At 46.4% G+C, this 27,365-nt stretch overlaps 2 protein-coding genes and 1 pseudogene across 4 annotated transcripts in view; all 3 read right to left on the reverse strand.

Moving 5' to 3' along the window:
- Positions 1 to 5,785, reverse strand: part of TEAD4 (TEA domain transcription factor 4) — a 61,843-nt gene extending 56,058 nt beyond the window's left edge. The window contains exons 1-2 of the mRNA XM_032874341.1: positions 5,774 to 5,785; positions 4,826 to 5,009 (exon numbers count right to left, since the gene is read on the reverse strand). Coding sequence (XP_032730232.1) covers positions 4,826 to 5,009; positions 5,774 to 5,785 — 196 coding nt within the window. The remainder of the gene's footprint in view (positions 1 to 4,825; positions 5,010 to 5,773) is intronic.
- Positions 5,786 to 16,181: 10,396 nt separating this feature from the next.
- TULP3 (TUB like protein 3) overlaps positions 16,182 to 27,365 on the reverse strand; it is a 66,800-nt gene continuing 55,616 nt past the window's right edge. For all 3 annotated transcript variants that reach the window (XM_032874862.1, XM_032874863.1, XM_032874861.1), the window contains exons 5-11: positions 24,271 to 24,398; positions 23,691 to 23,888; positions 21,332 to 21,444; positions 20,919 to 21,033; positions 18,388 to 18,486; positions 17,816 to 17,987; positions 16,182 to 16,940 (exon numbers count right to left, since the gene is read on the reverse strand). In XM_032874862.1, coding sequence (XP_032730753.1) covers positions 16,807 to 16,940; positions 17,816 to 17,987; positions 18,388 to 18,486; positions 20,919 to 21,033; positions 21,332 to 21,444; positions 23,691 to 23,888; positions 24,271 to 24,398 — 959 coding nt within the window. In that variant the 3' untranslated portion in view covers positions 16,182 to 16,806. The remainder of the gene's footprint in view (positions 16,941 to 17,815; positions 17,988 to 18,387; positions 18,487 to 20,918; positions 21,034 to 21,331; positions 21,445 to 23,690; positions 23,889 to 24,270; positions 24,399 to 27,365) is intronic.
- Positions 21,459 to 22,315, reverse strand: LOC116877829 (annotated as a pseudogene).

A 27,365-nucleotide genomic window follows, 5' to 3' on the forward strand; every position in this document is an offset into this window, starting at 1 on the left:
CTAGCAGGACCCCCAAACCTGATGTGTAAGAACCCAGCCACCGGGACTCATAAAAGGCAAGTCGGTGCAGTGTCTCCTTTCTCCCAAAGCCCGCTCCTTCTCCTGAGCCCTCTCACCAAGTCTGCTCGCTCTTCCTCACAGAGAGAAAGGCAACAGAAGTGTGCTCTGCCTCCTAGAATCATCCACCACATGCTTCAAGCAGGAATCTCCCCCTGCCTGTCCTGGTTATCTTGCTCTGACTATAGCTAAAAAAAAAAAAAAAAAAAAAAAATCCCTTTACATTCTTGTCCAGCTGACCCAGGCCTGTTGCCTCCCTACCCAGAGCTCTGCCTACTGAACAAGTTGCCTCCCTCATCAACTATTACTCAAGGCTCAAAGCCAAGATGGAGATCAGCCAGGAAGAAACAAAACTAGCCTTTTATCCCAGCCAGGACAATTCACGAAGACCTCTCAAGGGCTTGAAGGGAAGGGGAATTCATGGTTCTGGCAGGAGTGAGCTTGGCATGAGCGGACGCTGGCAGACACCACAGTACCTTTGCTGGTAAGGCATAAAGCAGACCGCTCTGCTGAATACTGGGCTCTAAGCAGCTCCAGTTTCACTCTAAGTAAAGGGCCCCCTGGGAAGGAGAAGCCCACCCTATGTGTCATCAGCCCTCCCCAGTGCCCTTTGCACTGCCCCCAACACCCTGCCTTTCCTTTCGGCCGGATATGCAATCTCATCTCACAGGAGGGTCACCCTGCCTTAGCACAGCTCCCATTTCCTGCCCCTGGTGACTCCTCTGAAGTCTATTGTTCCCGTGAAGTTTGGGCCAAAGGAAGCCAGGTCCCCACCCATGGGGGCCCGCCCACCCTCAGCACAGTGATGGAGCTGGCCAGTCCTCCTGCCTTTCCAGAGGCCTGCCTGTGTTAAAGGCAGGAGGATGTGGGCACCCATCTTACGGACTGGAGTTCCAGTGGAAATGTTCCCAAAGATCCAGTTGCTATCAGCTGAAGGCTCCAGGACCCTATCACCCAGGAGGTGATTAGAATCCCCTTAATATCTAAATAGAAAAACGGAAAGCAAGGGGAGAACTGTCATTTCAGAAGAGGTCAAGGCAAAGCTGGAACTAGAACACAGAGTTGGAGACCGCACTGCCCAGTGACAAAGCCCTGCCCCCACCTCCACCTGGGCCCCTGAGCTGGCTAAACCCCTGGGGGGGAAGGAGGGGGGCACCAGAGAGCAGCTGTTCAGCTCCAATTTCAGAGCTTTAAAAGGGAGCTGTCTTGCCAACCCCTGCCAACAAAGGGTCATGGGGGGCAAAGCCAGACAAGCAAGGTAAAGCCACCCTCACAAGCCCTGAATTTCCCACTGCCCCCAGACTGACCTCGACTACAGGAAAGGCCATGAAGCAAAGCTGGTGACCCCTGTCCTCCACTTGCACTGAGAAGGAGAGGAGCCACTGATTAGGCAACAGGTACCGCTCTGTGCCGGTCACCAGTGCAAGACTCCAGAATGGAAGTCGAGGGAGGTTGCGACATTTGCATCCTGGGAGATCTAGAAAGATAGGGAAACCCTTCTCCACCTGGCCAAGTAATGTACAAACCAGTGAGGCAAACGGAGGGTGCATTTAAGTATCCCCAGAGGACCCCTTCCCAAGTCGGCATCCTCAGATTCTATAGTTCTGTGCTTTCTGCTGAGACAAAAGGGAGTATTTCCGCCTCCCATCTGAGCCACAAGACGGGAGACGTCACCAAGCCAGACCGCTCCAGCCCCCACACCTATCGGATTAAGGGGGCTGGGGGGAGGGGGTCTGAGCATTGGGATCCACAGAGAAGACAGAATGTGAAGTGAGAACAGAATGGACTCTAGTCCCAGCTCTGTCATTCACTGGTTGTGCTATCTTAAGCAAGTTACTGACCTGCTAGTTTCCCTGTCTCAGTTTCCCTGTCTTCAAAGATTTTTATTTATTCGTCAGAGTGAGAGAGAGAGAGAGAGGGAGAGCGCGTGCACAAGCAGGGGGAGCGGCAGGCAGAGGGAGAAGCAGGACTCTATCCCAGGACCCCGGGATCATGACCTGAGCCCAAGACAGATACTTAACTGCCTGAGCCACCCAGGAGTTTCCCGGTCTTTTAAAATGAGGGAGTTGGATGCTAACATCACAGTGTCCAATAACATTCAGCAGGTTCACGCTGGGGGGGGGTCAAGGCAAAACTGGAGTTAGAGCAAAGGAGTTGCAGACCCTGTGCTCCCCAGGACAAAGCCCTGCCTCCACCTCCACCTGGGCCACCAGCTACCCTGGTTCCTAAGGATGAAGAACATCATACAGGGTCTGGCCTATGGCAAAGGTTCAATTCCTGTTTGCTAAGTAAACACAAACGAACAGGGCAGGGTTTGTCAAAGGGTGTTCAGAGAAGTTCTTAGGAAAAAAAGAGGTTCCATGCCGAAATACTCTTTGGAAATACTGCTACTGAGTCTGGAATGGGCCATACAGTGTGCTGGGTAGTTGGCAAACACCCAATTTTCACAACAAATGCTTGAGATGGATATTAATTACCCCCCTCCCATATTACTCATCAGGAAACTAGCCTGAGGGCCTTAACAATTGCCAAATGACTGTCGGGATTTGCACCCCAGTATGTCCAGCCCCAAATCTGTATGTTTTCTATCCCATCAATGCTGCCCTGAGACCCGACGTCTTCAAAGCTCTAGGTGCACACCTGGTCTAAGCAGGTGAGGTGGCTCTCACTGAATCATCTGCACCACCCCCCTGCTGGTGGCGGGGGGAGCATGAAGGAGCAGCTACCAGCCACCACCCCTATGAAAGTGTTGTTGTTTCTTCCTTCCAAGAGTCCTTGACATTACCCATCACCTTGTTGTGGGAATGAAGAAAGAACGCTGTACCCGATCTGCCAGTGCCCCCCTACCAACACCATCACATACTATGTCACTTCTGCCAATCCCCGGGACAGCCGGAGAGCCGGACAGACTCCCTCCCTGCCCAGTTTCTGCCTCTAAAATAATTTCAAATGATAAAAAACCCAAATGGAGAAAGAACAACAACAACAAAAAAGCAAAACAGAAAGGAAGAGATGGGAACACCAGAGACACCCAGAAGTGTCTTCCCGCGGGTCCACTAGCAAATGAGAGGCAGCCCTTCCCTCCCCTGCCGGGCACTAAAGCGTGGGCGCAGTTACTCCCTTCCCTTCCCACAGCAAAGTGTAAAGAATTAGGATTCTCCCATTTGACTGCTGGGTAGCTAGCTCCAAGGACAGTGGACCAGCGGAAAATAAGTTCAGGCTGGTATACACCCATTCTCTTTGTCCTCAGGGCCAACTTGAAAAGCACTGGCCATACACCTCTCAAGATTCAAGACAGTTCCGGAAACATCTCCACTTCTATCAACAGCCCATCCCATCACCTCTAGACAAAGATCTGTTTCCTTTAGTCTTCTCCCACCTTGCTCTCTGGATTGTTTCAGGCAAGAACAGAACCCACTGGCCCTCAGAAAGACAGCTGCCAGGAGGAGGCAGGTGTGGACAGCTTCCTTCCAGCTCTGTCCAGTCCAGGGCGAATGGAGCCTGGGGACCACACACTCCAACAACCACAGTGCAATTATCCCTGCACACATACAACAGAGACACGGTCTCTTGCCCACGGTCATGCAGGCAGGAAAAACAGTCCTGCCCAGAACCAACATCCTCCGAGAAATACACGTACATACAGACGTGGCACTGCACAGGAACTTAGAGACACTCAGACTTTCAGACAGCACTCTTCTCCAGTGGAAACACACTCACGTTCAACACAAACAAATACGCCTACTGGCACTGTACATACACCCAAAGCTCGGGAGAGGGGACAGTCGGGCGGTCACATGAACGCATCAGACAGCCACTGTGTGTGACCAGAATCCCCTTTCCACACATGTGCACGGAGCCTGTGTCCCTGGGAAAGGCGCGCTCCGGGTCTGGGAGCTCTCCTCCCTCGGGCTGGTCCCCACCGTGGAGTACAACAGGCTTCTCCAGCCCCGGGGAGCAGGGGACCCTCCGGAGGGCTCTCCTCCACTTGCGCAAAGCCTCGGCATTCGCACCAGCCCACCCACTACCTTCAGGACTCGCTCTCCCAAGTCAGAAAAGGGCCTGGCAGAAACGAGGCAGGGGTGCTGGGGGCCTTCGGCTTCCGGGACCCCCCTCGCGCGAAGCACCTCTCATCCACCATCCCGGGGCCGGCCCCAGCCCGAGGTCCGCGCCGCCTTCACGTGCCGGGCGAGCTCCCCACGCCCCGCCCGACGCCAGCCCTCGGGCCAGGTCCTCGAGCGCCCGCGCCGCAGCCTTACCGGTCCCAGGGTGCGGGAAGGTGGGGCGGAGGCGCTAAGCCCGCTCCGCGGGGTTCACCGCGCGCGCCAACTCGTCGCCGCGGCTCCGCTGAGCTGCCGGGGGCGGTGACGGCACTGCGGGACGACAGAGGGCAGCGCGCCGAGCCCCACGGCGGCCCGGGGGGCCACCGGCCCGACAGGGAGGAGGGCGGGCGGCCGGAGCCCTCCCGCCGGGGGCTGGCGCGCCGAGCGGAGCGGAGCAGAGCGAAGCGCGCCGAGGGAGGAGTTTTCCCAGAATGGGACTGACGGGAAAGCACGGGAGCTCCCTATTCCTGGAGGAGTGAGTCAACCGGCTAGAGGAAGGCAGCTCGGGGGCCAGCGGCGGAAGGGAGGGCAGCGGGGGCGCCGGCCGGGCCGAGAGGTCCGGGGCGGGAAGGGCGACGGGGGAAGAAAAGAGCCGCGGCGCACGCGGCCCAGGGGCCGGCGCGCGGCGGGGGGGCGGCGCGCGCGGCGGGGCGGGCGCCACTCACCTGGGGGACGCGGCCGCGGGCGGCGGGAGCCGGGAGCTCGGGCCCTGCCCGCCCCCTGGCCTGGAGTTTGAAAGGAGGACGCCCGGAATGTGCGGAATGAGGGCTGGTATGAGATGCGCGTCGCTGAGCGAGGGAGGGAGCCGGAGGGAGGGGCTGCCCTGCCCCGGGCCCCTCGGGGAGGAGACTGGGCGGCAGGGGGAGGGGGCGGCCAGGCGGGGGCGGGGGAGGGGGCGGGGCCGGCGGGGGAGGGGAGGCGCGCGCGCAGCGGGGCGGCGGGACGGCTGGACGGCGGTCGGGCGGCGCGGACCCCTCGGCTTAGACGCGGCCTCCGCCGCTCCCCGGCGCCCGGACTTTCCCTTGGATCCCTCGGCCACGACTCTCTTCCTCGTCCCGGAGCCCCCGGGTTCCTGCCTGTCCTGGCCCAGTCTCCGACTGCCCTTCCCAGGAGCTGAAAGCCTTCCTCATAACCTGGTTGGGGGGGAGGGGGGCTCCTGTGAGTGGCCCTGCCACGCTCGGCGTCCCCGGCCGGCGCCGCTCCGCACAAGTCCCTGGGAGGCTGGGGAAGGGGCGGGCGACCAACGCGCAGGAAGGGCTGCTCCCTTCCCCGCGGCTCCCACCAAAGGACACTCGCTCCGGGGAACCAGGAAGCAGGAACTCCCGGGCTCTGGTCCCAGATCCGCCGCCAGTGCCCCCACGCGTGCCCTCCCCGGCGTTGGTCCTTTCGGTCGTTATCGTCTGTCCCTTAAGGATCTGTCCCTACCACGAGTGTAAAGCTCATGGGGAGAGGACATTCGGTGTGAAGTCCATGTGGCACGGGGAGACACCTCTTGGGCTCAGTAATTGAATGAATATTTATCCGACATATATTAGGTGTCACCCAGATGCTGTGAAAACAAAAATGAAAATAAGACCTCAAAGAGCTTAGCTTTAGCTGGGAACACTCCGTACGTAGAAGAGCATTGCCACAAGGTGGGGTTCTGGGTTTGAAACGAACGTGCCAGTCAGTTTAGTCTGGTTGGGCAGAGGGGTGCTGGAAACGCGCTGGGCTCCTTCTTGGAAGTGCTGAGAACACATTGGCTCAAAGACCTCTCTGTGTTTCCGTTTGCTGGGAGGCTGAAACCAAAGGACTTTTGGCTTTTTCCAAAAATCAGATACACCCTGAGGGAACATTATCACTTCACCTTGCATCTCTGTTGGTAATCCAGATCTTATCTCCATAAGCGAACAGAAACTTCTTTGAAGACAGAGTCAACGTCTGATTAATCTTATCTTTCACCCCCACCAGAGTCAATGTCTGATTAATCTTATCTTTCACCCCCACCAGCTTGATGCCTGGGATAGATAAGCACTTAATCAATGCTGAATAAATAGAAACCAAAAAAGCTACCACAGACGAGATTGAAAAGAAAGTACTATAGATGACAAAGTTGTTTCCAAGAGAGAAGTGCTCCAAAGGTGTTTGGAGGGATGACAGCATCGGTGGATGAAGGATCCCATCTCATAAGGTGAATATTTTGAAGGAAGCAGCTCAGGTTTGATTACATAAATTCTGGTATGTTTAGTCAATAATGAGTCACATCAGGGCTCCGTCACACCTCACATACATGAAAAGACTGCAGGGCAGTATATAGGCACCTAAGGAAGTACAGACTGTAAACACTGGCTATCTAATGCAATAATTATTTGCTGAGTGTCTCTTTGAGCACCATGCTAGGTGCAAGGGGTAGGTCCCCACCCTCAAGGAGTTCACAGTCGAGGTGCGAGGACGATCATGCCGAGCTCAAAGGGAACCCGAGGCAAGGAACAACGAATTCCCAGGTACAGAGGCGACATTTGCCAGCTCTTGAAGGATAAACGAGAACTTAACGAGGACAGAAGAGCCACAAAAATAGAGCCGTGCGTACACACAGGGTGTTCAGGAAAAGTCTTATAAACTGGTGAGCTGGAAGAATAGGTTGCAATAAGTGGGTGCCAGGTTGTGGACACCATTGAATCCCGTGCTCAAGAGTTTGGGCATCTGGAAGGCCATTTTGACGCAGGTGTGGCATAATCGGTAGGAGCGTTAGAAGACCCCTCTGGCCATGGTGTCGGTGGATTGGAGAGTCAGGGTGCCCTAAGCTCACGCTGTGCTCCTGAGCTTGACCGTGAGGGAAAGGGTCTCAGAAACAGTCCACAGGCAAAATCAACAAGAATTGGTAACTAGGTTGGCTGTGAGGGTGAGAGAGGAAACCAGACTCACTAAGCTTTCACATTGGTGGTGCCATTCACGGAGGTAAAAATTCAAATACCAGGAGAAATAGGTTAGCTGGGAGCTGAGTTCAGCCAAGGTTCAGAGGTTTTGAGGAAGGCAAGGCAGAGTCCAAAGGGGAGATGATAAAGCAACCTTGGAGTGTCACGTCTAGCCCAGATTGGCGAGAGGAAATTCAGAGGTCAGATTGGCTTATTCCCTCCAAATCTTAAGTCTCTGAGACCCTAAATGGCCCAGGTTAGAATAGTGTGCCTTCAGGAGCTTGGTCTCCTGGTCCATACCCTCACAGGCTTCTAGAAAGTCCTACACCTTCAGGAATCTCACTTCCTAGGCTGTCGTGGTCTCTTTGGCTAAAGTTCTCAGACTTGGAAACTCTGAAGTTTCAAAACTGACTGATCTTAATACACATGCCCTGCCCCTACTAGGGGTAAAACCTTTCTTAAGGTTTCAGTGACCCTCAGGAATGAATCCGTTGGTGGAAGTATTGCATCTGTCTGAATCAAGCTAGAAGAGATATATATGGCTCCCCTCAAATGACACCTTATAATCCACAACTCACCTCACTTCTTAGTGAACCAGACCACACCATCCAGTCCTACAGCTGCATCTCACCCAGGCTTCATGCTGAATGGTGCAGAAGGAGGGCAGGGCTGCCGTCAGAGCTGGCCTTCATTTGGCGAGGGTATTTGAGTTGTTTATACTCCAAAATTACAGTAAAAATTTATATTATTTTTATCAGATGTGGTTTGGTATTATTTCCACTCCTTTAATAAATTTTGTTTTTCGAACCTGCATGGTCATGGTTAAACAAATTATATGTTTTAAACAAGTTCAAACACATCTATGTGATGGAATTCATTTCAGTTATTAATAACAAGACTTTTCAAAGTAAACCAGATGAACATTGTCCACGATATAAGTGGAAATACAGATTCTAAGAGCGGTATGTGGGATAATCCTGTTTTTGAAAAATAAATCGAGGGGTGCCTGGGTTGCTCGGTCATAAAGCATTAAGCATCTGCCTTTGGCTCAGGTCATGATCCCAGGGTCCTGGGGTGGAGCCCATTTTCCCTCTCGTAGTCCCCCTGCTTGTGTTCTCTCTCTCGCTGTGTCTTTCTCTGTCAAATAAATAAATAAAATCTTTAAAAAAATAAAAAATAAATAAATTGGGAAGTATTTTAGAATGATTATCTCTGACAGGTTGAAGATTAATTGGATTTTTTATTTTCTCATTTTCATTCTTTTTTTAAAGATTTTATTTATTTTTTATTTGACAGAGATCACAAGTAGGCAGAGAGGCAGGCAGAGAGAGAGGAAGGGAAGCAGGCTCCCTGCTGAGCAGAGAGCCCAATGTGGGGTTCCATCCCAGGACCCTGAGACCATGACCTGAGCTAAGGCAGAGGCTTTAACGCACTGAGCCACCCAGGTGCCCCTTCATTCCTTTTTTTTTTTTTTTAAAGATTTTATGTATCAGAGAGAGAGAATGTGTGTCCAAGCAAGAAGGGGGAGCATTAGTGGGGAGGGAGAGGGAAAGAGATTCTCAAGCAGACTGCCCCACTAAGCTCAGAGCCAGACTCAGGGCTCAGTCTCCCCACCCTGAGATCATTACCTGATTGGAAACCAAGAGTCAGACACTCACAGACTGAGCCACCCAGGCGCCCTCTCATTTTCACTCTTTATTTTTTTGCTGAAGTAGAGTTGATACACAATGTTACCTTCGTTTCGGGTGTTATTATTTCCTTCTTTAGTCTTCTGTATTTCAGTCTTCTGCCTTCTATAGGCAACAAACTGGTACTTTTACAGTGGGGAGGGGGCAATAGTGTGACTAGAACCCTTCCCTAATTTCGTCACACCTTTTTTAAAAAACCACCCGCAACTGGATTTGATGGCCTAAGAACAAGGTGACAAGGAGAAGATGGTTCCCTAGCTGCTAGGTAAAAGGCACCTACACTGCTTTTCAGATCTCTCCAAAGCCGGCCCCCCTGCCCACCTGCAACGCTGTTAATGTGCCTGACTCCTCCTGTGGTTGGGGTCCCTGGAACTTGGGTTCCTTCTCCCTTTTTTTTTTTTTAAGATTTTATTTATTTATTTGACAGAGAGAGATCACGGGTAGACAGAGAGGCAGGCAGAGAGAGGAGGAAGCAGGCTCCCCGCCAAGCAGAGAGCCCAATGCAAGATTCGATCCCAGGACCCTGAGATCAGGACCCCAGCCAAAGGCAGAGGCCCAACCCACTGAGCCACCCAGGTGCCCCTCCTTCTCCTTTTTCAACCTCTCCATACTTCTGTTTGCTTTTCCCTAAGAAGACTTCTCATTCCATATCAACCGAAGTGCATCTTGTGTTCTGAAGAACAAAGCAGACCTTTACCAAAGGTGTTTGCCATCTTTCTTTCTCTATCGAATGAAAGCAGCCTGTAATTTGATAAGCAGAATATAAGTTCTGTTATCTCTTTGTCAAAGAAAAATGTAGAAGGATGGACTCTAGGTCTATTTAGGGAAACAGAGAGGCAAGGGACTGAATTGTGTCTCCCCCAAATTCACACATTGAAGTCCTAATCCTCAGTACTTTGGAGTAGGAGTGGATGTAGAGATAATGTCTTTAAAGAGGTGATTAAGTTAAAAGGGGGTCTTTAGGGTGGGCCCTCATCTCAGCTGACCCATGCCCTTATAGAGAGATCAGGAAGGACACAGGCCACCACAGAGGGGGGCCATGTGCAGACACAGGAAGAAGGCCGCCATCTGCAAGCCAAGCAGAGAGGCCTCAGGAGAGACCAAGCATGCCAACCCCTTGATCTCTGTCTTCTAGCCCCCCAAACTGTGACAAGTCAACTTCCGTTTAAGCCACCCAGTCTGTGGTAGTTTGCTATGGCGGCCCGGCCCTTACAAACTCACGCAGTGTATTTACAGCCCAAAACAAAACAAACCATTGCTTTCCAGAGGCCAGAGGTTGGAGTCTTCCCCACCCAGTTCTCACGTGAGAGTTTCTCTGAGGTTCCCAGGGGATATTCAGGATCAGCTATCTAAGACTTCCAGAAAAAAAAAAAAAATCAAAAGGAAGGAAAAGCTTTCTCCACTCTTACTATGTTACAAGTGTCATTTTCAGTAGCTATTGAGGCAATCATTTGAAAATTAACGTAAACGGTCTGGGTTCAAATAACAGCTCAGGCACATGCTGATTGTAACCTTGGGCACACTTAGACCATGAGCCCAGCATCCTCGTCACTCATCTTCCCACTCTGCATTCATTGAACACAGATGATGTCCTTGGCACGGTGCTAGGAAGGCACCAAGGATAAACAGAGAAAAATCCCCATCCCTGCCCCTGGAGAGACTAACAGTCAAATGAGGGAGCTGGGCAAGGAACAACTTCCGTGTGGAACGTTCTTTATCTGCGCCATCCAGTGCAGTAGACACTAGCCACATGTGGCTACTGAGAACTTGAAACACAGCTAGCCGGACAGAAGAATGGAATTTTATTTTGATTTAAATGTAAACAACCGCACACAACTAGTGGCTACGATGTTGGACGTTGCAGCCTCAGCAGACGACCATCCTCTGGGAGCGGCTCAAGCAGCCAGGGTGGTGGGGAGGGGGGAAACACTTGCAGAGCCAAGGGAAGGATTCAGGGCTGTGGGAGCGCCCAGCATAAAGGTGTCACGTTGTGGCAGTGACTGAGTATGAAGAAGGAAAAAGAAGAGGATTAAAATAGGTAACACGGGTCCCCAGAACATTGCATATATTCAAAAGACACTGATAGAATTTCTTTTTTCCCCCCTTCTCCCCTGATATAATTTCTTAATGCGCAAATTATCCATACAGAGGAGATTAGTTAAAAAGCACTATGGTACATCCCACAGTGAAATACTGTGGCGCCTAAACAAGGATGAGGAAAGCCTGCGTTTCTGAGAGGGGATTATCTCCGGGTATAGTAAGCAAGCTATCGGACTGAGTACATAGTATGCTATGTGTATTTTGTGCACAAAGTTTGGGGAATTACAAATGCATTTATTTCTGCATAATGAAACACTAGAAAGAAACTGAAAACAGTTAACTACAGGAGGAGAACAGGGCAAGGGAAAAAGAAGGGGACAGATATGGGAATAGGCTTTTATTGTAGTTTTTTTAAAGTTTTTTTTTAAGGTTTTATTTATTTGAGAGAGAGGGAGAACCAGAAGGAGAGTGGATGCCCCACTGAGCAGAGAGCCCGATGTGGGGCTCGATCCCAGGATCCCAAGATCATGACCTGAGCCAAAGGCAGACACTTAGCCAACTGAGCCACCCAGGCGCCCCCTAAAATTTCTTTTAGACCATATGAAATTATTAACATTTAGAATTTGTATCTCTGTATATCTGATACAGAATAGCATAAAATTGACTCGAGGCAAAGAGAGGACATATTTTTTAAGGTCAAATTTCTATATGGATGTAGTTTGTCCTCATGTGCATTTATACCCTAGAAATTACATATTTGCCCCATTTTTAAAATTTCAATCTAATTCCTAGCCCTCCTCTGCCTGCCACTCTTCTCTCAGGTCGTTCTTCCCCTTTAGCCTTCCTGCCCCCGGATTACAAAAAAGAACCACTGGATTCTTTTTGAATCTTTGGAAATCATAATAAGGGACAAAATCTGGGTAGATAGTACTTAACTAGATGTTAAAACTCTGAGGCTTGAGAACCACCATATTAAACCAAAATGTGTAATAAGTGGTGGTAATAGACCAGGAAAACTCCAACTCCCACTCCCACCTTGGCCCCCACCAGCTTCCTGGGGCCTTCTCTCTTTTCTTGCCCTCCAGACTCTTGGGCCATAGCTCCAGAACCTCATGAAAGGAGCTTGGGCCTGATGGACCAAAAGACCAAGCAGAGCCAGAAAAAATCATGGAGGCCCATTTCACATTTGAAATATTTCTGAAGTTTCCATAACATCAGGGGCATTTTTTACCTAGGCTGTTCCTTCATGTAGAAACAGAGAGATGGGTACAAAGTAAGGAATGTGAGGTAGGGTCAGGGCTGAGACTAGAACCTGAATGTTTAGTTTAACAGAATAGTTAAACTATTCTGTTTTTCTTTCCTCTCATAGCCCCTGGAAAACCATCTAGAATTTCTTTATGAGTGCATATAAACCATTTTCTATAACTGAAGGGCTAAAAGTGTCACCTAAAACGTGTTGCTCCATTTTTTTAAAAAGGTCTTATTTATTTATTTGACACAGAGAGACATAGCGAGAGAGGGAACACAAGCAGGGGGAGTGGAGAGGGAGAAGCAGGCTTCCCGCTGATCGGGGAGCCCATGTGGACTCTGGGATCATGACCTGAGCTGAAGGCAGATGCTTAACGACTGAGCCACCCAGGCACCCATGTTGCTCCATTTTAAAAGGATGTTAAGGGGCACCTGGGTGGCTCAGTGGGTTAAAGCCTCTGCCTTCGGCTCAGGTCATGATCCCAGGGTCCTGGGATCGAGCCCCATATCGGGCTCTCTGCTCAGCAGGGAGCCTGCTTCCTCCTCTCTCTCTCTGCCTGCCTCTCTGCCTACTTGTGATCTCTGTCTGTCAAATAAATAAATAAACAAAATCTTTAAAAAAAAAAAAAAAAAAAAAAAATAAAAGGATGTTAATACAAGTGATACTGGCATTTGCCACAATCCTATACCAAATGCCAGCATTTTACCTGGAATACCTCTACTGGCTTCCAAACTCCAGAAATATTACTATTCTAGGACCTTCAGGAGAGTCACACCAAAGCACAAGGGTGCTTTGTAAAAATGTGATAACCTGGTCCAGTTGTTGAAGTCACTGAGCCCTTTGTGACTTCCTCCTCTGGTTTACAGAACCTGCGCTTTTCATTTTAATGCACTTGTAATGCTCATCCTTGGTTGGTAGGTGGCGCGACGAATCCATGTGTGCTTTAATAAAGGCTTCCCTAAATTCTGAGGACCAATGGCAAATCCTTCATTTATTGCGGGATCCCTGGCTTTTTGCAAATAAGAGTCTGTGAGACTTTTAAGAAACATATATCGACTATGACAACTAGGCAATCAAAGTGGGGAGAGAAGGCAAAACGATCAAGTGGTCAAGAAATGTGTCTGAGGGGTGGGACGGGATCTGGCCAGTCCTTGGCAAGCCCCTAGCTGAGGTTCGCATGGGGAAGATTAAAACAGGCTACAGACTGGAAGGAAGCAGCCATTAAGCATGTGGCGTGAGTACTCTCCCACACTGTGCACTCCTGGCATTCCAGAATCCCCCACCAAAGACACTCAGAATCTGCCCTCTCCAGTTCCCTCGTGTCTGAGTGATCCTTTCCTAGGATCTCTGGCACCCCTGCCAGCAATATCTTCAGCTATGGACGGCATGATGCTGTCCAGAAGATAACCAGAGAGTTCGGTTCCAAATGCAAGTAGAGGAATTCCACATTGTTGTCAGCATGAGTGGGGAGAACTGTGTGCAAGAATTGAAGATCATATAGTTCAAGACCTCTCAATATAGAGAGGAGGAAAGAGGCACATGGCAAATCACCAGCATAAAGGGGGTCAAACCCTGGGTTTTGGCTCAAACTGTTGCTTTATTTCTGTACCTATAATGTTGTTTAAAGGAACTGGATTGATGCTAGCTGTGTGATCTGCTAAACTTCTGATCAAAAAGAACCTTTTGTAGGCCTGTTTTAGATTTTTAAAAACCACTTGCTGATATCTTTCACGTCAATGACCACTGAAGCATTGATATTACTCCTGGTCACTGAAAAGTATACAAAGAATTGTGTCATAAATTATCCATTTAGCCAGCCGTGCACCATAGCCAAAAAGAACCATGTGAAAAAGAAAAACCAAGCCGTAAGAATTTAACTCTGACTCCAGCTCTCATCCTGACTTTTACGCTCTTCCTGCTTCCTTCCATGTGACTCATTTTCACTGCGACACTGATAAGAGCAGGAAGGCCTAGTAAAAATTTGTGAACACATAATTTTTTTTTCTACTTGTCTCTGTAAGGTAGCTCTGAAATGTGAATGCTCAGAGGTAAGAGACAGGGTCTACTTCAGTTGTAGATATTGAATCAGTAACCGATGCCAACAAAGAAGATCCAGGAGGCTGACGGGTGCAGGTATCTAGAACAGTATAAACCCCACCCTTCTGTGGCCCCCTCCCTTTGCTCAGTTCTTGGCTCCATCATCTATCTAGAAAATCCCTGGTGTCACGAACATGATGAGACAGACTTCTGAGTCTGCATACTCCTGCTATCCTGGGATGACAAAATCCTGATTCACAGGATGAAAATGGTTATTCCGGAACATTCCAGAATGGGAACTCCGTAAGGGATGGGACTTTGCACAGAAGACTGGTGACATTCACATTTTTATATAAATTATTTTTTATTTCTGTAGCATACAAAAGGTATAAATATGATTTCTGTAAAACCAATCGCCTGCACACTCAAGCAGAGAGTACCTGAAGCTGGGGTATGGATGGATGTCTTAGAGCCAGACAGAGCAGGAGGAAGCAGGATTAGATCCAGTCATCCCGTCAGTCTCCCTATCCCCAGACGCGGTCATCTACTGCAACTGGAGAGAAGTGAACAGCTTTCCGTTTTCAACAAGGGCGGATCAGACAGTACGTCAGGACGGTGGTGCCAGAGGTCTGCCGGGCGTTAGGGCACTTCTATGAATGAGGCACTTGATAGGAAGCGCGCCTGAGATGGAAACCAATCACGTCAAAACAACAGATAGGCCTCGCCCGTGGGGGACGAGCAAAGAGTCTTTTCATCTCCCAGCTCTCTTTCCTTCTTGCTATTCGATGTGGAGCAAGGAACGACAGGAAGCAGGGACAAAAAGGAAGTCCACGGAAGGGAAACATAATGGAACAACAGCAGCTGATTCCTTGCCCCATGCTGGCAAAAAGCTCAGGCGCACAAAGGCTTGGGGACAGAACAATGCTGAACGTAGAACTCACAAAGCTCTTGGATTGTCTGGAGTCAGATGCATTCTGAGACCGGTGAGCTGGTGGCAAGCAGAGTCCTAGGATTTGTTGGGAGGTACTAATAATCTGAAAGACTTGGCAAAACTCTTATGATCTGTGAGGAAAAGTGACAGGAGCATGATCTGTACCAATGAGCCAGGCTTTAGGGGACTGATAATATTTGTGTTAAGAAGAAAGGCCCAGAGCTCTGCCTAACAAGGTCCGCAGAGCTCGGTCAGCTAGCTGGTCAGTGGTAAGTTTCCATACATAATGTTCTTACCTCTTACATGGTCTATGGGCGTGTGTGTCCCTCTATACTAATGGCTCCACAGCCCTATGGCTGTAGGAGGCACTCCTGGATGGAAGATGAAGGCAACTGTCGAATTACTCTCAGTCTTCATGAGACTAAGTCACCCCCAGAGTTTATGCTGTCTGCCTAAACTGAAATTAAGACAATACATTTCTCATATCACTAATCAGAAATTTGGCCAGAGCCGCTTTGACTGAGATGGCTGCCAGCCAACCTGCTCCGAGGGAAGGGGGGCAGCGGGGGACTGTGACATCAGTACCGTCCAAGCCCCAGGAGGAAGGCAAGCTCGCTCTAACACCACGCTTGCTCTGATAAAGACGATACAACACTAGATTTGTTTCCAAGTGAGCGTGAAGTTCTCCGCGTGGGGTGCTAAAGTGGCTGATGTGGTCCTCCCCCATGGGTACTTCGGGTAGGACAGCAGAATGAAGCTACCTATGTGCACTCAAAATGACCACTGATGTGGGGTTTTCCCAGTTCTGAAGGTAAACGAAGCTCTAGAAGCCATCATCACCAAAACAAGCTAAAAGCAAAGCTTACTTAAAAAAAAAAAAAAAAAAAAGTGAAATAAAAGTAAAAATTTTAAAAAGCCCCATGTTGGCTATAAAGCTTACTTGGAAAAAATAAAATAAAAAAATTTTGAGGGGTACCTGGCTGAATCCGTCCATAGAGCTTGTAACTTCGGATCTCAGGGTCGTGAGTTTAAGCTTACTTAAAAAAAATTAGAAAAAAAAATAATAAAAAACAATGTAAAATCTACGTGGATGAAGCCGAGTACCTTTTGGACCCAGTCGGTGGGTCCAAAGAGATATCCATGTTCCACTCATATGATGTCACAGCCACGGGCTCTTTCTGGAAGATGCCGAGGCCCATCACTTACAGCAATATCCCAGATCTGGCGCGCTGCCCATTTTTGTAAACCAAGTTTCAGTGGAACACAGCCACACTCCCTGGTTTCTGAACTGGCCGTGGCTGAGCAGCTGTAAGGGACTCTCTGGCCGTTTACAGAAAAAGTCTGCAGACCTGAAGACTAAAGGCAATTTAGGGAACTATCCCACTCTGGAAAGGTCTTCCCAAAAAAAAGACCCCGGGAAGTAATCATTAGAACCTGATTCTAGCTGCAAGTTCCCAAGCGTAGGAAATCTGACCGCAAAGGCACAGAATGTGCTGGCCAGTCCCCTCGGGAGTTACCAATGTGCTCTGGACAGGAACCTTCTGTGCTCTGAACCACCCCTCACCCAGGTGAAGCCGTGACCCCTGACTGGGTCTGTGGAGCCCAGAGAAGTTGAATGTGTACATATGTGCGTGTGTGCATATACACATATACACATATACACACGCACGCAGACACATATACATACATTCGGGGATTACTCCCAAAGGGGCGGGCTGGTGCTCTTCATGGCCTGGGGCAAAAGCAAAGGAGGCAAGTATCGGCTCCTGAAAGCTCTGAGTGAGAAAGCTAGGTGCCTGCTGTTTGCTCATTCACAGGCCAGCTTGCTGTCAAAGCTAGAAAGCCCAATGGCAAAGGCTTGAAGTGCACACAGCGGGTAGTTGTAGTCCAGGGTGAACACGTCATCTGCCACGCGTCCAAACTGCATGACTATGTAGTCAGCTAGAAAAAAAAACGAAAGAAATTAGGACGTTAGAAGAGAATGGGGCTGTACTGGGGGAAAGCCTACTGACGATACAGAGAAAAGTCCTGCAAATAGGTCACTGGGTCCCTTTACAATGGGAAACCTTGAGAAGGATGGCAAGAGGCAATGGACAAGAGTGAGCGTCTGCTAACCAGCAGCCAAGTTTCCATTACTATTCCTCTCAGGGAGCAGGAGATGACTCCTGGACTAGCATGAGAGGGCCAGGAGGGAACAGCACAAGCTCCAAGGGCTAGAGGTGCCGAGGAAGCTTTACTGAGAGCCATTGCATCTGATTCCCAAACAGGGGCTCAGAAGTTTCACTTTAAAACTGCCACTTTAGGACCACCTGGGAGGCTCAGTCATTAAGTGTCTGTCTTTGGTTCAGGTCATGGTCCCAGGGTCCTGGGATCAAGCCCCGCCCACATCAGGCTCCCTGCTCAGCAGGAAGCCTGCTTCCCCCTCTCCCACTCCCCCTGCTTGTGTTCCCTCTCTCGCTGTGTCTCTATCTGTCAAATAAATAAAATCCTTTTTAAAAATTTTAAAAATAAATACAAAAATAAAACTTTAGGGGCGCCTGGGTGGTGGCTCAGCAGGTTGAGCATCTGACTCTTGATTTCAGCTCAGGTCATGATACCACTTGGGATTCTCTCCCTCTGCCCCCCCAATAAATAAATAAGTTTTCTAAAAATATATATAAATAAAACTGCACTTTAGTCTTTCCAAAGAAACCATTTCTTTCTTAAATAATTCTCCCCTGAACAGAACTTCCCGTCAATGATAGGAAGCGCTCATTTCCCCGCTGTGTAAGAACACCTTTCCTCCTACTCCCGCCCAACCCTTCCTGCAGGCTTACGGTCATTCTCGTGGACTATCTGAAAGTTCTTCACTGATGCCTGAGTGACACGGCCATGGAAGTTCAGGACGTAGGACTGCGTGTCATCGTTCCAGACTGGGGCCTTGTTGTGCAGTTCAATCAAGTTCTCCATGGTTTTGTTTTGCCATTTGGAAAGCAAGCTCTCGTGGTCCTGTTTGAAGAGAGAATCACTGCTTAGTCCTGAGAACCATAGGAAATCATTCGCTCTCAACTCTGTGAGGTAGAAGGTGGAAAAGGGGAGTATTTTCTCCGTTTCAGAAAGGGTACAGCAGAAACAAAGAAAGCCAAAAGTGAAGCAGATTTTTAAATTCTGATGGATTATCTAGCATTTCTCTTTGCAGGCGAAGCGATTTCGGATCAACCACTTTAGCAAATACTCTGCAATTGTACTTACCCTGCCGCTCCGGAGTGATCTCTCTCCTAAAGAAGGGTACGAGCCCTACTCAAACTTGGGGGTTCTCCGAGAATCAATACTTTTTTCGTATTGATCTTGTTCGTACTCTAATTTTGTCCTTCAGACTCCCTTGCTGATTAAATCTGTTCTTACTTACATTTCGTGGCCGAAATGGGATCCGTTCATGATTCATATTCATCCCTGGAATAATCACAGACATTTTCCTAGGACCTTTAAATCCAAGTACATTTGTTTCCTGGAAGATAGGAGAATAAGGCAGGGACTTAGGAACAGAAAGGAAAAGAGACCACATTCTTTTTTTTTTTTTTTCCTGTACAGGAAACAGTGTACAGATTTAATGCAAAATGGAGTAAAACACTCATCAATGCAGGCATGTAATAGTCACAAAACCAAGCTCTTGTTCTAACAAAGAGACCACATTCTTAACACAAGATTTTCTTGGGCATGTAAAATATCCAATAATGACGTCAAAAACAATTTGATTTCTTTAGGTAAACGAAGAGAGATAGGGAATCAAAAAAAGAAAAGTAGGGGCGCCTGGGTGGCTCAGTGGGTTAAAGCCTCTACCTTTGGCTCAGGTCATGATCTCCGAGTCCTGGGATCAAGCCCCACATCGGGCTCTCTGCTCAGTGGGGAGCCTGCTTCCTCCTCTCTCTCTGCCTGCCTCTCTGCCTACTTGTAATCTCTGTCTGTCAAATAAATAAATAAAATCTTAAAAAAAAAATTAAAAAAAAAAAAAGAAAAGAAAAGTAATACGCTACCTCCTTTTACACCTAATGTGAACACTTGAATTTAAGAGATACTACTGGCTTGAAACTTTATTCTTATTCTTTAGTCTTTTTTTATTTTTTAATTTTTTAAAAGATTTTATTTATTTATTTGACAGAGATCACAAGTAGGCAGAGAGGCAGGCAGAGAGAGGTGGGGAAGCAGGTTCCCTGCAGAGCAGAGAGCCCGATGCGTGGCTCGATCCCAGGACCCTGAGATCATGAACTGAGCCGAAGGCAGAGGCTTAACCCACTGAGCCACCCAGGTGGCCCTATTCTTTAGTCTTAAAAGTGAAATCTGAGACAATTATGAGCAAACTGCCCAATTTTGTCATCATTAATAAATATGTATTTCCCAATGAGGGCATGGCATTATATGATCTACAGTGAGAATTATAGCTTAATTTACATTAGCTTAAATTAAATTAAATTACATAGGGCCTATACCAGGAGGTAAGAAATTCAAATGCCCATGTCAGCATAAGGAATACAGTCAGATAGTAGCTATTCCCCCTATTAACACAGCATAATGGATAAACCTGTCAAATCCCTAAGCCATATACCTGAAACTAATGTAACACTGTGTGTCAGCTATGCAAATAAAAATAATAATGATATTGTACTATATATAGGAGAGTTGCTAAGAGAGTATATCTTAAAAGTTCTCATCACAAGAAAAAAAGTATAACCATGTATGCTGATGGATATTAACTAGACTGACTGGGATAATCATTTTGCAATACATACATATATAAAGTTATTTCATTAGAACACCGAGGTGACTCAGTTGGTTAAGTTTGGTTAACTTTTGGTTTTGGCTCAGGTCATGATGTCACGGGTCCTGAGATGGAGCCTAGCATCGGGCTCCGACTAAGCACAGAGTCTCCTTGGGGATTCTCTCCCTCTGCCCCTCACCCCACTCACGTGTGCACATGCACATATGCACACGCTCTCCTGCTCAAATAAGTAAGTAAATCTGGGGGCGTCTGGGTGACTCAGTTGGTTAAGCGTCTGCCTTTGGTTCAGGTCATGATCCTGGGGTCCTAGGATTGGGCTCTGCTTCTCCCTCTCCCTCTGCCTGCCGCTCCCCCTGCTTGTGCATGCTCTCTCTCTCTCTGTGTCAACTAAATAAATACATAAAATCGGGGTGCCTGGGTGGCTCAGTGGGTTAAAGCCTCTGCCTTCGGCTCAGGTCATGATCCCAGGGTCCTGGGATCGAGCCCGACATCGGGCTCTCTGCTCAGTGGCGAGCCAGCTTCCCCTTCTCTGTCTGCCTGCCTCTCTGCCTACTTGTGATTTCTCTCTCTGTCAAATAAATAAAGAAAATCATTTAAAAATAAATAAATAAATAAATAAAATCTTTTTTAAAACATTAAAATAAATAATATTTTTTAATTAAAAAATAAAATCGTTACATTGTACATCTGAAACTGAAATGCCAATTACACCTCAATTAAAAGGGGGGGGTGCTCCTGGGTGGCTCAGTCAATTAAGCATCTGCCTTCAGCTCAGGTCATGATCCCAGAGTCCTGGGATTGAGCCCCACATGGTGAGCAGGGAGCCCACTTCTCTCCTTCTCTCTCCCTCTACCCTTCTCCAAGCTCATGCTCTCTCTCAAATAAATTTTAAAAATCTTAAAAAAAAAAAAAAAAAAAAAAGAGATCAGTCTGCTTTGTTGTAACCTCTGGCCAGAACCAAACTTGGCAGTTTGTAATAATTAAAACTTGAATATACAGAGAAAAATGCAACCAGCAACAGAAAAGGAGGGTCACAGAAATAGAAACAAGCTTGGGAGGGAAGAGTGTGAGTTCGGTGTTGGTTACGTTTAAAGTGCCAGCAGGACACCCAGGAAATTAGGAAAAAGACTCAGGAAAAGACGTATTATGAGGATGGCACGTACGTAACAGATGGCTGCCAGCTCCTGCCGGATATAAGTCTTTTCTACCAGACCTTGGGCCTTGGTCGGGCTGACACCATGGTCATAAACTGTAAACTTGGTCCCCATGAGGTTGGATCTAGAATCAAGAGGAAGAAGTTACCATTAATGATCTATATTTTTGATCCCCACACAAATACAAATCTAGTACAGGTATGGAACAGAATGGAAGCCCATTTGTCTGTTCTCCAAATGTTCACCACTGTTTCAAAGATTTCTCATTAAAATAAGGAAGGGACTTAGATTTTCTATTAACTTTTTTTTTCTTGAGAGTACACAATCAGTACATGTTCAATGTAAAGAAGATACAGATTCCTCTGAAATTACAGGAATAAAAAATATCAGAAAGAGTAGGTGTGATACAATGTTGCTCTCACCTGAGTTTGCCAATGTAACTTTCCCCTTCACGAGATAAATCTGTTGGATCAGTGGAGATAAGGTAGTTGGATGTTTTGCTCTTTTTCCGCTTTCTACCTGCAAGAAGAAATATCTGGAAAAAGAAAAAAGTGTCACTCAAGAATACTGAAAGAACCACCACAGTCTAACTATTCACTTAACAAATGTTTAGCAAGTGCCTATCAGGTACCAAACAGTCACTCTTTTGGGTTTTTTTTGTTTTTAACAGGCTTAATTCGCCTTCATTTTTCTTGTGTACAAACTACATGGTGGCCATAGCTGGAGCCTGGGTCTTCTGCACAGAACCTCTGGTGTGGGTCTTTACAAGACGGTCAGTGAATTCCTGAGAGGGGGCCTTGGTGAACATGAACATGGTTTCTTTCCAGAGCTCAGGATTAGACAGCTTTCGGTCTTGCAGATGCATCCAAAGTGGCCTTGGCGAAGTTGCCCGGGGTGACTAGGCAACCCTCCGTGGAGACAGAGCAGCGCACATGATGCCAGGGCCCTGGAGCCACGGGTGGGATGCACCAGCACAGAGCTGCCGCGTCCAGTCACCTTACACGGAATGGTGTGGGGCTTGCTGATCTCGTACTCCCAGAGGCCTCGCTGCACTGCGACTAGAGAACTTGGCCAGAATGATGGTCCCACGGATGTCAGGGGCTACCTCATTGGAACATTGAACACCGACCAGTGTGTCTGCTGTAATCCCTGATGGCAACAGATGCCTTGAACCTGGTCTGCCTGCCAGGATGGGTCTGCTTTTGCATGGGCATGATCTTCAAAACCACATCCTTGAAGGACGATCCCAGGAAAACCTCAGTGATCTGATTCCTTGATGGGCAGATGGAAGAGATAGGTCTCCTCCAGGGGCCTGAACTTCATGTGCTTGGCCAGACAACCTAGGCTGGTAGAGACATCCACTCTTCATCCTTGGTCTTGCTGCTATGAGCTCCTTGGCCTTGACAGCTGCGGAGGCCGTGTGGCCTCCCATCCCAGAGGCACGAGTGTCATCTGCCATTTGGTGTTTTCTTGGAGAAGACCAACCTTGGGGGCTTTATCTCCTTTTCTCACCCTTATAATGCCTCTCAGAATTCACTATCAGGGTTTCCCTACTGTACATCTTTCCAAAATTAGCTGGATTCTCCACATACAATAGACCCCTTTATCCACCAACCCCTGGTGGATGCCTACTGAACACTACAATGTTTTTTTCTGTATGTACATATGACAAAGTTTAATTTATGCATAAGGCATAGCAAGAGATTAGCAACAATAACAGAATAATTCTAACAATATACTGTAATAAAAGTTCTATGAATGTGGTCTTTCCATCTCAAAATATCTCACTGTGCTGTACTCCCCTTCTTCTTGTGCTAATGTGAGATGATAAAATGCCTATGTGATGAGACTGAAGAGAGGGGGCATTAGGCTACTATCGACCTGCTGAACCTATGTCAGAAGAAGGACCCATCTGCTTCCAGATGTCAGTGACTACAGGTGACTAAAAGCATAGAAAGCAAAAAATTGGGGGCGGGGGGCTACTGCAACTATGTGCAGCTTTATCCCCAAAACCTTCAGTGGCTTTTTCAAAAAAACTTCATCTAATTTGGTGAGGAAGGGTCTTTCCAACTTCAGGAGAAACAGGACATTCTCTAAGCCCCAGTTACTTATCTATAAAGCAGGGATAAGAAGGCCTATCTTACAAGGTTGTGGTAAGGATTACAGGAGATAATATATACACGAAGCATTTAGCACATGCCTGCTACATCATAAACACTTAATAAATTAGCACTTATAATAACAATGGTATCAATCATCATCTCATTTCCATGTTCTTAAATCATCCACTTAGACCTGGTAGCAAAATAAAATACAATGTTCGTTGGCAAGTATTAAATTGCCTCAAATTTGTGTTTGAAGTAAATTAGAATTTCTAGAGTGAGAAATAAGGCATTCCGGTTGCATGTCCTTCTCTATTTCCAGTTCCTCCTATTCCCTAAAACTTACACAGTGTCATGTTCCTACCATAACTAAAATAAAAACCAAAGAGCACACAGTAACACCTTCCCCCCACCAAAAAATAGGATAGAGGGGCAAATAATTACATTCAGATATTCTCTTCCATTTTCTTATATTCTGGATAAAACTCTTTTTCTTTGGGGTGGGGCAGATTTTACCTCTGAGACTCTGAGGTCTTTGAAGACAGAACACAGCTACTGGGAGTTGCTGACTTGATCTGAAACCAGTGCTATTCTCCTAACCTATAACCCTTCAACAATCTGTGCCCACAACATTCTTCCTCTCTTTCTCAACATCTGTCTTAAGAGTTAATTCTCATACCTTCCGATTTTCGTCCTTTTCCAAGTGCATATAGTAAGTGGGGAAGAGACCCCGATCCATTCCTTTTTTATCCCTGGTTATCCGACACTTGACTGTAATACCCCGAGGGGCAGGACTATATGCAAAGTCCTCTAAGTTCTCCACTTCCCCCAGCTGGTTTTCCGTTTGTTGGGCTGCAGTTCCCGAAGCTCCCGTATCCTAGAAGAAGAGCCATACACATGAGCAAGAGGAGGTGGGATCACAAAACTTCTTATTCTCTTCCAGGAACAATTAATGGGCAAAATAATTTCATGATATACCCCAGTGTATCTAGTTTTCTGAAGAAATAAGGGGAAACTCTGTGAAGTTAAATAAGTATGTGGCTATTGGGAGTAATGAAGGAGCTAAGTACAAAAGTGGGATAGGACTTCACACGAGCTGGCTTGAGACACAAGAAATTAGGGAGGTCATGAACTTCAAGTCTAAATTTGAGCTTCAATCTTTGAAGGAATCCTCATTCAGTAATTGTGTTTAAATTCTAGAGATACATTTGGGAAATAGTTAAATTAGTTGCCCAGGAAGAAATTTCTGAACTACATACTGTAGTTGATTTCTGGCTGGATGCAGAATTGGGTCTCTCTGCCTCCGAATATGGTGAATGACATAATTTTTTCCCTTCTTCCTCCCCATCGGTCTCCTCTTCATCGAAGTTCAAACTACCTGAGATACCTGGCAGAAAGGAAGAACTGTCAAAAACTGCCAACACTGGTTTTAAAAAAAATAAATTGTTGAACCAAATATAATTTCAACTTTCTTGCTTAAAACAGTCCAGCTATTCTGACTTAAGACAATTCTTTCTTCATATTCTCACTTAGATCTATCCCTTGTTTTCCCTTTCCATAAAGGCTTAATATCCAGAATAGAAAAGCACTCCTAAAACACACTCAACAACAACAAAACAAACAACAAAACAAATAACCGTTTACCCAGAAATGGGTAAAGGATATGAACAGACATTTCTTCAAAGAAAACATATAAATGGCCAATAAGTGCCAGAAAAGATGCTCAACAGCACTCATCTTTAGGGAAATGCAAGTCAAAATCACAATGAGATACGATTTCCTAAGCTTTGGGATGTCTATTATCAAAAAAATGAAAATAAGTATTGGCAAGGATGTAGAGAAATTGGAACCCTTCCTCAATGCAACCTGTGCATTGCTGGTGACAATGTAAAATGGTGCAAGCACTGTGGAACACAGTATGGTAGTTCCCAAAATATTTAAATATAGAATTACCACATGATCTCACAATTCCACTTCTGGGTATATACCAAGAGAACTTAAAGCATACTCAAACAGATACCTATATACCAATGTTCACAGCAGCAGTATTCACAATATCCAAAAGGTGAAAATGACCCAAATAGCTATCAACCGATGAACAGATAAGCAAATGGTGGTATATACATACAATGGAATATTACTCAGCTTTAAAAAGAAATGGGATTCTGATATAGGCTACAACATGGATGAACCTTGAAGGATCTTATGCTAAGTGAAATAAGCCAGTTGCAAAAGAGCAAATATTTAAAAAAAAAAAAGTACAAATATTGTATGATTCCACTTATATGAGAAATCTAGAGTAGTCAAATTCACAGAGACAGAAATTTTGTAGAATAGTGGTTACCAGGGAAGCAGGGGACAGAAGAATGGGGAGCTATTATTTAGTGATACAGAGATTTATTATGGGAAGATGAAAATTCTGGAGATGGATTGTGGTGAAAGTTGCATAACAATATGAATGTACTTAATGTCACTGAACTGTACATTTAAAAATGGCTAAAACGGTAAATTTTATGTATAGTTCACTGCAACTTAAAAAATTCAATAATCTATTGTTCTCTATATCAGTTACTTTTTTGTTTTCCAGCATTTTGTTCATCTCTAGGCTAGTTAACTAGAGTTGGGAATGTTGGAAATGCTATTACCTTGGATTTATGAAGCACCTTTTATAAAAAATTTAAAACTAACTGATTAAAAACTATTTTCTCATTTTATCCTCACATTTATGTGAATTTGAGGAAGAGTCTGTGGTAGTCTTTCTTGGTTTTTGTTTGTTTGTTTTAGTCTTTCTTGTTTTGTTTCTTGTTTATGAAGCATATCTAGGGCTAGAACACAGACATAAAATAAAGTGTGTCGTGTGTTGTAAGAGAAGTATGGTACTCAAATTTACATTTGGTAATATCAGGCTAGGGAAGAATCATTTGCCCAACAGCAAAACTAAATTCCTTCTCTCTTTATAGGATAAAGTTGCCCCCCATATCTAAATCATGAATTTACAAGTAGACTTAGCAACAAGCAGTGTGGTTTTTTCCTCCAAACCATTTCCTTCCCACAGTCAGCCATCTCAGAGAAGGGACAACTATGACCTATTTTTACACAGTTCAGAAATACACTGATATTAGCTTTGCTCAGGGACACCCACGGATAAGACAAAGGCCAGTTAAAAAATTAATCTCAAGTGAAAATATATGTCCAGGGGAGCCTGGGTGGCTCAGTGGGTTAAAGCCTCTGCCTTCGGCTCAGGTCATGATCCTAGGGTCCTGGAATCAAGCCCACATCGGGCTCTCTGCTCAGCAGGGAGCCTGCTTCCTCCTCTCTCTCTGCCTGCCTCTCTGCCTACTTGTGATCTCCATCTGTCAAATAAATAAATATTTTTAAAAAAAGAAAATATATGTCCACACAAAAGCTTATACATGAATGTTCATAGCAACATTATTCATAATAGCACGAAGTGGAAACAACCCAAAGGGCCATCAACTGATGACAGAAACACAGCAGCAGCATATCCATCAATAGAATGTTAATTTGGCAATAAAAAGGAATGAAGTGCTACAATATGGACGAACCTTGAAAACATTATGCTAAGTGAAAGGAGACACTCATAAAGGACCACATAGTGTGTGACTCTATTTATATGACATATTCAGAATAGGCAAATCCACAGAGATGGAAAGTAAACTGGTAGTTGCCTGGGCTGAAGGGGTCGGAGGAAATCGGAAGTGACTGCTAATGGGTATGAGATCTCTTTTGGGAGTCATGAAAATTTTCTAAAACTGATTGTAAGGACGGTTGCAGATGTCTATGAATAGATTTAAAATCACTGAACTGGGGAACCTGGGTGGCTCAGTAGGTTAAGCCTCTGCCTTAGGTTTGGGTCATGATCTCAGGGTCCTGGGATGGAGCCCTGCACCGGGCTCTCTGCTCAGTGGGAAGCCTGCTTCCCTCTCTCTCTCTGCCTGCCTCTCTGCCTACTTATTATCTCTCTGTCAAATAAGTAAATAAAATCTTTAAAAAAAAAATAAAATCACTGAACTGTTCACTGTTCATTTTGTTTTTTTTTCTTGTTTATATTTTATTGGGATATAACTGACATATAACATAATGATTTGGTATTTGTATATATTGTGACATGATATGATCACCACATTATGTTTAGCTAACATCACTTACCACACATGGTCACATTTTTTTTTTAAGTTTTATTATAATCACCAGGTCCTCATCACAACAAGTGCACTCCTAATCCCCATCACCTATTTCCCCATCCCCCCACCAGCCTCCCTTCTGGTGACCATCAGTTTGTTCTCTGTAGTTAAGAGTCTGTCTCTTGGTTTGTCTCTCTCTTTTTCCCTTT

Source organism: Lontra canadensis, unplaced genomic scaffold, assembly GCF_010015895.1.
Source record: "Lontra canadensis isolate GAN:19392208 unplaced genomic scaffold, GSC_riverotter_1.0 scaffold53, whole genome shotgun sequence".
Classification (NCBI taxonomy): domain Eukaryota; kingdom Metazoa; phylum Chordata; class Mammalia; order Carnivora; family Mustelidae; genus Lontra; species Lontra canadensis.